At 39.4% G+C, this 10,070-nt stretch overlaps 1 protein-coding gene across 1 annotated transcript in view; it reads right to left on the bottom strand.

Annotated features, from left to right (window-relative positions):
• Positions 1-962: 962 nt before the first annotated feature.
• The window catches only part of WDFY4 (WDFY family member 4), a 123,267-nt gene continuing 114,159 nt past the window's right edge, over positions 963-10,070 (bottom strand). The window contains exons 58-62 of the mRNA XM_010000358.1: positions 8,025-8,204; positions 5,105-5,287; positions 4,406-4,484; positions 2,088-2,199; positions 963-1,029 (exon numbers count right to left, since the gene is read on the bottom strand). Coding sequence (XP_009998660.1) covers positions 963-1,029; positions 2,088-2,199; positions 4,406-4,484; positions 5,105-5,287; positions 8,025-8,204 — 621 coding nt within the window. The remainder of the gene's footprint in view (positions 1,030-2,087; positions 2,200-4,405; positions 4,485-5,104; positions 5,288-8,024; positions 8,205-10,070) is intronic.

Here is a 10,070-nt window from a genome sequence, read left to right as displayed (position 1 = left end):
ATTCCTCAATCTCTGGCAGTCCAGTTCTGCACATAAAGGATTTTACTCTTGCAGTGCTAACTAGTTCCAGTGCAGTGGAAATCATAGAATCATAGAATCTTAGGGGTTGGAAGGGACCTCGAAAGACCCTGCCAGAGCAGGGTCACCTAGACTACATCACACAGGAATGCATCCAGGTGGGTTTTGAATGCCTCCAGTGAAGGAGACTCCACAACCTGGGCAGCCTGTTCCAGTGCTCTGTCACTCTTACAGTAAAAAATTTTGTTCGGATATTCACCTTGAACCTCCTATGCTCCAATTTACACCCATTACCCCTTGTCCTATCACTGGTCATCACTGAGAAAAGCCTAACTCTATCTCCCTGACACTCACCCCTTACATATTTGTAAACAGAAATCAGAGAAACAGAAATCAGAGAACACTCCTGGCTGGATAAAGGCACCACTGTTAACCTGGGAATTCCTTCCTTCACGTAAGGAGAAAAAGTGGAAAAAGAGATATCAACATACTTGTAAGTCAGTAAGAAAAAAGATACTGCAACAAATTTACTTAACATCTGTTTGAAACCTCAGTATTTTCTCATCTAGTGGCATTAAAATTAGAATATGTTATTTTATTAAGCTACATTGCTCTTCGGCATAATCAGAGCAGTTTTATTTGCTATTATTTGTGAAATACAATGCATTATGCCAAATTCAGTATCTAAAATAACATATAAAATACAAAAGTTTTCTCAGAACAAATACTGCAAAATCTTATTGTCTATGTGCGTGTCTGTCAGCATCTCTCCAACTTTGGAGTCCATTCTCTAATTGCAATCACAGTTGACTGCAGGGTCAGTCCAACAACTCCTTTGAGATTCAGTCATAGCCTTTCAGTTTCTCTGATTCCTTCATGCTCTGAAGGGTAATTTTCTCTCCATCTGAAAGGCTGAATAAACAAGGATTCTTGGCTATTTCTTCCTACCCATCTACAGACCAGCAGCAGACTCTTCCCCAGTCATCACCAACTAGGAGCTTGGAGGAATTTCTTGAGAAAGAAAGAAAAACAGAAAAATGTTTAAGAACAAGATGCAAATAGGATCAAGGTTTTCTCCTGTATATGTAGCAATTAGAAGGATGCAACATTCAGGGGAGTAGGTTACCATTAATGTTAAATTTGAAGACCAATGATACAGAGTAGACAAAGATTTGTGCTTCAAAGGCGGCACTTAGAACTGGACCCAAACTTTTCTGGAGGTCAGAGGGTTAGTTGTAGACAATCTAGCCAGATCAGAAGCTCTTACCCTTCTCTGAGACTCTATGAATGCTAAATAATTTGCTGGCTAGATTCAGAATTCAGACTTGTTATCACATAATGTCATGGCTTCAGCCACTGAAAATTCTGCTGCCTGCAGTGCCACCAACACTAATGAAATTAACTCTGCCTCTCAAGCTTTCCAACTTTCAACACATACAAACATCAGTCACTAACTGTTCTGAATCCAAGCATGCAGAATATAGGAATAATTTTAGCAGCTATCAAAATGCCAAAACTTTTGGAGGGAAAGACAGCAACTGTTTTACGGTACATAATAACATTCTGGAATACAAGATTATAAATATCACAGTCAGACAAAACTGCAGGAGGGAGATTGAGTAAACTAAAATACTTCTGGCTGTGCAAACTGAGTAGAGTTAAACACCAAAGCTGCCCTTTGGCCAAAAACTTCCTGTTTACATTTTAAGAACACAGTATTTCCAAGCAACTCAGGATAGTATTTTTTCTGTGGTGCAGTGGAGCATCTACTGGTCTCTAAAACTATTCTGGCTGATACTTTCTATATCTCTTGCATTGTCTCCTATTTGACTACTGACTATCCCAACACTCTTCACTTAATACACTTAGCCAGACCAGCTCCCAGAGTGCTTGCATTTGGCTAAGACAGGGTGATTCAACTAAAAGAAAAAAAAAATTAAAAGTAAAATAACAACAAAACAACCCATCAACAACAAAATCCAACCCCTGCAGTAACAGAAATTCCAGAATAGAACTGAGCACCCCAACTCTGCCAGGCATTGGCCACAATACACAGGAATGGAGAGTACCTGGATACAGCCAGTGCTGTCACTGCAGGGCTGGTCTTACTTGGTTTTCCAGTCAAGGCAAGGCTGGGATTCAGCTCCCGACAGAGAACAAGATGTTTTCCACACTTTTTACCTGTTGTACGGTTAAAAAAAAAAATAATTTAAAAAATTTAGATAGTGTCTAGGGACAGCATGGATGGGATTGTTATTATTTATGGTCAGCAAGTTGTTAAGTTGAAAACAAATATATTTAATCTCAGCATGTGAAGTAGCAAAATAGGCCCATCCCAATTTAATTTGTGGCTATGATAGTTACATGTGCTGACATGCGGCTGTATCAATTGTGTGCTAAATTGGATTTGTGTATTATTGCTTTCTAAATTGCATGCCTAGTTCAGCAAAATTGTTCATCAGTTTTCACTGGCTCTATGCTTAATAAGATGCCCCACAATACCTTGCTGCCAGGATATAATACAGCCCATAATTGTCTAGTAAAAAGAAATTATATAAAGCCCTGGTATTATCAACTTATCCAAATCTGCTCATAACTGAATCAATAATTAAATGCTGAGAACATTCCACATACACACACATACATACACACACCCCCCTAACAACATAACTCAATTGCTGCTACTTTGGTCTTCTTAATGACCGTGTTTTGTATTAATTTTATTTTTTTTAATGCGCAGAATGAGATGTGGGAATATTTGGCCATTTAGAATAATTCTGAAGTAATCTGGATACTTTAAGGGAGCATGTCACTGCTTTGATTACACCTCTCAACTTCTTAATAAAAAATGCAGTTGCTGTATGCATCTGAGAACATGTGGGAACAAGTGTGTGTGTCTACACATCACCACATGCTTGGTCAATGCTTGTTGTCTTTTATGATCCTCTCCTAAAAAGAAACAAACAGGAATATTCTGCTGTGCTCTCATGGGCAGCTTTTAAGTTCTGGTTTGGAGAATTGTTTAAAATATAAATGTTAAAAATAGCTAAAATCTCACTTTGCTCAGAGGCATTCCTATGCAATTGTACCTGAGGAAATAGGACATGGACATAAATGCTATAGGAAGTTATTGGCCAGAATTTAATAAATTCTTAGGATAAATTGGATGCTTGTATGTGCAAAAAGAATCTGAAAAATAAGTGCATAATACTACAAGGATTTTGGAAGGATTGATAAGTCTTTTGCTTTGATTTATAGCAATCTGGTTAGAAACCACAATGAAAGCAAATATGTAGCTACCACAGTCAGACCATCTTATATGTGGCATCTCTGTTGTTCCTGCATCTTCCCTGGAAGCATCTGACACTAGCTACTCTCGGAGACGCAAGGTAGGATGGGCATCTGGTCCGGTGTTTCCAATATGCCCCTGTATGTATAAAGTTTCACGCAGCAATCTAACTAATGTAGATGCTAAGTTCCATGAACAGCTGAACTTCTGAAGATCTCAATGGCAATGCCTAATTACTATATAATATCTTTTTATGCAGATGTTTTATCTATAGCTCTACAGTCATGCAGTTTTTGTGCCTAAAATTGAAGTAATGGAGAGTGTCTGTAACGAGGATCATTGCAAATAAGTGGTGCAAATGATACATACTAACACCACAATTTTTCTCTCTTATAAAATGTGCGGTGCTATTTAGAATGTGCCTTTAAAGCTCCCTGGCAGGTTTCAGCTCCTGTATTTGTTAGAACAGAGAGGCAAGCTTGAATTGTTTTTAATACCAGTCAGCACTGTAGCCCCATCATCTTGTTAACCTCAGCTCTGTGACAACTCCAAGGTATCAGCTTCAGTTCAGCACAACTTTGAATAAACAGCTCCATGCATTAGAGCATGCTGCTGGGCTCCCACTGGTTTGAAGGGCCTCTGACCTCCTCTAAGGTGGCAAAGACAACAAACTTCCCCGTTCCACCTCAGAGCAGGATTTGGCATTGTACATTCTGACATTATGCCAGAATACTTTAGTACAGGCCATCAGCAGGAGTGCCAAGGGAACCAGTTTTCTGGAGGGAGGAAAGTTCATTAGTTTCATAGTTTTATGCAGAACAACCCATGACAAAGTCTATGAGGAATCTTTCAGCTTCATTCACGCAGGATGTGTCCTTGAGACTGGTGGTGCTAGGCATTCTCTGTGTGTCTAAGCCAGGCAGTGGCTGCCCACTGCTTCTGCTGCTGGTTACAGTAACACTTCACCAGTTGCCTACACCATTTCCCCTTCATATCATTGTGCTCACACACCCTCTTCTTCCTCGCAACCAAACAGGGTATGCAGCACACAGTCACACTACAGTTCACAGCCCACCCTATGGGTCATACCTTTCTTACCTGGCTCTTCTGTTGTGACTCCCTGTGATCTCAGTTCAGCAGCTTCATCTGGGCTACTGGTATATTCAGTCTTCCACAGCTGCACCAGCAAGGAGGTAAAAAACAAAAAATCATGAATTATAACAATGCAACAATAGAGGGATGTGGCTGCCTGCTTTCCAGCAAGGAGTAGAAACTGGTTTCACAGTCATCTCTCTCCCTCTGCCACTGTGCTGCCTCGTGTCACCCTGGAGAATATATGCAGGGAATTGGTGGAATTGTGAGGCTGACACTCTCATGAGGATCCCAGTAACCAAGGAAGCTCTCCAATCAGGTTGGAAGTGGAACCAGCAGTGAATTCCTACTCCTGAGAAAGTATGACTTAATAAATTGAGCGGTGAATGAACTATCAGAAAACAGACTAACCATATATATTTTAATATAAATTTATATTTATATGCAATTTTTGCCTTCAAAACCAAACCAGAATGATGAGCACATTTCCAAAACTCTTCCTGAATGGCAAAAAACTCCTTCATTCAGGAGCATAAAAGTTGATAAGAAGTAAATATTTTACTCTGGTTTTCTGCTGTTGCCCTGTGCTACCCTGTTAAGAAAGTGCTGGCATGGGCTTTTAGCATCTCTATCTCTCCATTTAGAATGCAAAATTCTGCTTCTATAATGAATCAGGAATTCCTTCCTTCTCTCCCATTTACATACCCTCACCACTCCATCTGTGCTTCCTGTGATGATGATGCTGCGTGTGTCCCAGTCCATCACTTCAGCAAAGCAGCAGCAAATGACACGGCTTTCAGGGCTGCAGGTGGTGTTAATGCTTGCAAGAAGCTCACCATTGACTGTCCACAGATATAGGTGAGATCCAGCACAAGAGATAATATCACCCTGAAACAAAGCAAGGAACTATGTTTCAAAATCCTATGCTCATCCTGTTTGTAACTTTTAAGTGCTAATTATAAATTAGAATTGCTCTGACTCAAATTCTGACTTTTATTCTAGGCAGATGATGTAAACCAGAGAAAAAAAAAAAAGTTTTCCTCATTAAAAATACTGACATTTTTACATCATAGAAACCCAAGCCAATCATCTCAGATTTAGCAAGATAATGCAGAAACAAAGCTTTTTTGCATTTTAAATAAGAAAACATTTATTTAAATGTTCCCATTCTATTTTCCAGAAAACCCAGGATTTTAGTAAAAAAAATAGACTGACTCATGTAGCTACTGTCAGGGACAGGGACTGTGCATAGGTGATGCATTGCACAGGTTTTGGGCAAGGACCCTTGCGCTTTTAAGTTTTACAAATAAGCATTCTCTTACACAAGGACATGGTGTTCACCTATTAAGCTATGAAGTCTTTGGTGATTTCACAATACTCCTCTGCCCCTCACAGGGAGCTTAATGTCATCACATTTTCAGACTGTGCTTTGCATTTGACCAACGACCAGCTCAACATTCTGTGAGCTGCACTTCCGATGCAGAAAATATCCTTCACAACTGAATGTCTCCTTTTCTCTCCCTTCTGTGCAGCAGAACAGTCTTACCCAGACTACACTTAAGGAGCAAATACACAGGCAAGAAACACACCAGGATCCAATGCTGCAATTTTAAGTTATCTTATCAAAAGAGCATTTTGATCAAGTTGCCAACTGAAATTTCAACCAACCTTTCTATACTTGATGCATATTAAGAACCAGCTAAATAGAAATCCATCAGCAAAGTCATCTAATTCTGTCAAAGGCCAGTGTGCCCTTAAATTAGCAGCACATCTGGTTTAAATCAACTAACACAGTATCTCACCCCTGCCTGAGTTGGGGCCAGAGCTCTTCACACTGCAGGGCAGAATTCTGAAGATAAAACTAGGATAGCACATTCTAAACAGAGCTGCCAATAATTAAAGAGTTTAAATTTAAACTACCTTATCTGCATGAGAGTACATAATGTCCAGGAACCTGGTAATGGTATAAAGTATCTTTCATGCCCAGACAAGGGATTTGAAACTAACTAAAATCATGACTTACAACAAGCTTTTACAATCCTCCTTAGCTTATAAACTTTTTGACACCGCCCTTCTATTTTATGTGTACGTGATAAAAACTCTGTGAGGTTTGGATCTATAAATGGTTTCTAGATGCTCAAGCAAATACAGAAACCAAGAATCACGTAACAAAGAGCTGCACAGGGTTTTTATTTCACAGTAAAGTATGTGGTTCAGAAATTGGTGTCCTTTGCTGAATTTTACAGGAAAAAAACTTTATCAAACACGTAATTTTGTGTCAATCAAAATATTTAATTTAGCACAATATAAACATTTTGTTTATATATTTATCTTACAAGACATAAACATATATAGAAAATTTAAGCAAAAATACACTTCAGAAGTAAAAATCCTGTTCTGCTAATGTCAAAAGAATTTAATCATCCACAACTTACAGACCCCTTAATCTTTTTCTCCTTGAAGTTTCAGTCATAGTTTCCTAAGTTTTTTTCTTCCTTTAAATGAACCTTTCTGCAGACTATTGTCCAATCAGTTTAACCATTTGCACTCCAACAAGCTGGTGAACTTCATTTGGATCAACTACCAGACTGTTCCTGGCACAGACCATCTCACTTTTGGACAGCTCCAGAAGAGGAGCTAAAAGCTACTGACAGTAGTGGGCTGGTACACTGAAAGCAGCTGACATCCTTCTCTTGGGGTGTGAAGCCCATGCTCTTTGCCAACACACCCACTCATTTTCTACATGCTTGACACTGCTTCAGGTGACTTCATAATGGACCAAACCTCCATTACTAACCTTCTGACTGCATGGTTAATAAAGCTCTGATATGAGATTACTATTTTTGCACAAAGAAAGTAAAGAATGTCTGCCCAATTTCTTATTGCTAAGAACTCAATTTTGCCTCTCTTGGTACAAGCTCTGGTACTGAATCCAACCTTGAATGGCCTGAGCAGCTGGAATCCTGCTCTACTATATTAAGAAATACAGAAAATACAAATGCACAAGTAACCGTTTTGGAAGGTAGAAGACTGGAAAAAAGTCTCATCCAGAGTGCTTAGTGTAAAATCCAATACAGGGATTTTCCCATCAACAGGCACACAATTCTAGGCAGGCACATATCCCAACAGACCGCTATTCCCATTGCTGTTAAGAGCCACTTTCATACTTGAGAGTAGAAAGGAAAGTAGAAAAAGCCAACACTGTTACTGCAAGGTGTAAGGAAGTTGTCAGCCAAGGCCACAGACCCAGGTCTAAGGTCTCAGCTGACACAGCTCTACTGCATGAATGTCAGGAGAAAATAATGAAATAAGGGAGGCAATAAGGTTAGGGGTGAGACAAATCCAGGAGTTACTAGAGTAAGACTTCATGCTTCATGAACTAGAAGTTGTTTAATCCTGCTATTTATCCATCCGAAGATGCTTCTACTTAGCTACTCAGTCTAAGATGTTGCTTTTAGTGCTTGACTCTCATCATTAAGAATACTATTAGCAATCTCTGTAGAAAGAGAAAAAAAATCAATGTATCAGACTCTCAGGATGTTTTTATGTTGGGAAGAGCACCCATTACATTATCATGAAATGTTCATGGATACATCAGAAGAAGAATGATAAATTAAGATCTTACTGTTGAATTGTTGATGGCAACAGAACAGAGGCTTGCCCCGTGGGCAGGAAGCTGGTTTATGTACGTCAGCTGGTTCAGGTCCCAAATGATGCAGGTTCTGTCATCTGATCCACTCACAAAGATGCTGTAGGTCACAGATGCAGCAAGGCAGGTCACTGCCTGAGTGTGCCCATACAAAGCCTGGTGGGGAAAGGGAAACCAATAAACCTCAGCAGAAGGTGGCTGATTTACTGGGGAACCACAGTTCTACTGTCATCTGCTTAGTAAGAACAAGTAAGCTAGTAATTCTTTACACAACTAAAAAAGGTATATGGGGGAAATCCCAAAGCATCTTCTAGAAGCATCCTTATCCTTAACTTGTGGTTGAGGAAAGCTGAATCTCCAAGAGAATAAATTATTTGCCCCAAGCTGTATACTAACTCAGGGCCCTTGGCATGCTTTTTATACTCTATGACAATACTTTGTGCTCAGCAGCAAAACAATCTTTCACTTCAATCCATACAGTTTTAAGTAAAATTTATGCTCAGAAATTCTTATTTCCCAAGATTAAAAAAACAAACAAAAAAAACAAACAAAAAGCCCCCCAAACAACTTATGATATATTTCAGTGATCTTCTCCAGTATTTTATTTCTGGTTTTCTGAACATATACTAGTATTTTACCAATTTTAAGAAGAAAAACAGCATTTGAGATAATTTTTACATTAAGTCATATATGAATTCCTTTCTCTTTCATCATCATCTAACATCCTTTATTTGTTTGTTTTATGCATTCTAGAAACAAAATGAGTGCCCAGTTCAACTTAGCCTTCATAAAAAAGACTACACTTCAGGCAATTTAATAGCACATATAGAAATACTGGATAGAAGTATACTGATGACAATTGTTTAATGCAGCATTCTCAAATGACAACAGAATACATTTCTGCTGCATAATCACCAATGACAGTAAAGCCTGTAGGGCAACAGAGAAAAATTCCTTCACAGCTTTCCTATAAAGACTTTCAGGGCTCAAATTTTAGCTATCTTACTGTGAAAAATCAGACCCATCAGTTTTAATGTTGGTTCAAACAGTACATTCATATTCCCTGCTGGCTTTCTCTACATGACATAATTAGCCCATCTTTAGGGTCTGTCTCAGTTCAGCATGGAGCAAGAGAGCCTAGTGTCCTGGATGATTTTTGCAAACAAATCTCAGACTCTTTTCCAGCATGTGATTGTGAGGCTGTGATTGCTGTCAACCATGTTCTGCCATGTGCCAAGGTTACTAGGACAACAGTATTCAAACATTATTCGTCTGGTGAAGAAGCTGAGCTACAGCAGACTATGCACTACTGAAGGTGACCTGCTGCTGCGAGGGACGAATTTCAGCTTGTGATTTATTCCAACCACAAGAACTGTTGACGAAAAATACTGACACAAATAGAGATCTCCAACAGTGGTTTTCAGAGGTCAGAAACACTCTGAAATGAGCATAGAAAAAGAGGCCCAGGAACAGATCTGGACTGTCTCTTTGCAAAAGACTGGGAATAGCCCAGCGCCTGTGTTTGGGAACCGTGCAAGACCTCTGCAAAATGGGCTGGGACAAGGCAGGTTCAAGGGTTCCAAACTTTCTCTCCTTCCTCCAAAGCATGAAAGAAACTGTGACAGCACTGTGACAGCATCCAAACTGCCCAGTCAAGCCAAACTAAGCTCCTACACAGGTTCTAGTAAACTCCTTTTTTTTCTTCTTTTTATGACTCAGAAAGATCCTACCTGGCAATGAATTGTTTTAAATACATGCTGAGTGTGGAAAAGAGGACTAGACTTCAGCCCAGTTACAATCTCAGGTTCAATCTCCCAGTGTCTCAATGCATATTCATGCAAAAATTGTCACATGCTTCTAGCTCTCTACTACCTTCTCATTATTGCTCTGCAAATACTGGCAGGTTTTCCCTTAATGGGAAATATCCTGCAGCATATCTGCAGAAATAGCCATGAGCCTTGTCTCCAGAGTAAAGTCACAAATATCAAAAGACAAAAAAGAAGACCAGCTTCTCTGCAGGAA

The sequence above is a fragment of the Chaetura pelagica genome, unplaced genomic scaffold, assembly GCF_000747805.2.
Source record: "Chaetura pelagica isolate M959 unplaced genomic scaffold, ChaPel_1.0 scaffold156, whole genome shotgun sequence".
Lineage (NCBI taxonomy): Eukaryota > Metazoa > Chordata > Aves > Apodiformes > Apodidae > Chaetura > Chaetura pelagica.
The sequence above is the reverse complement of the archived record's forward strand: the minus strand, read 5'-3'. Positions and strand labels throughout refer to the sequence as shown.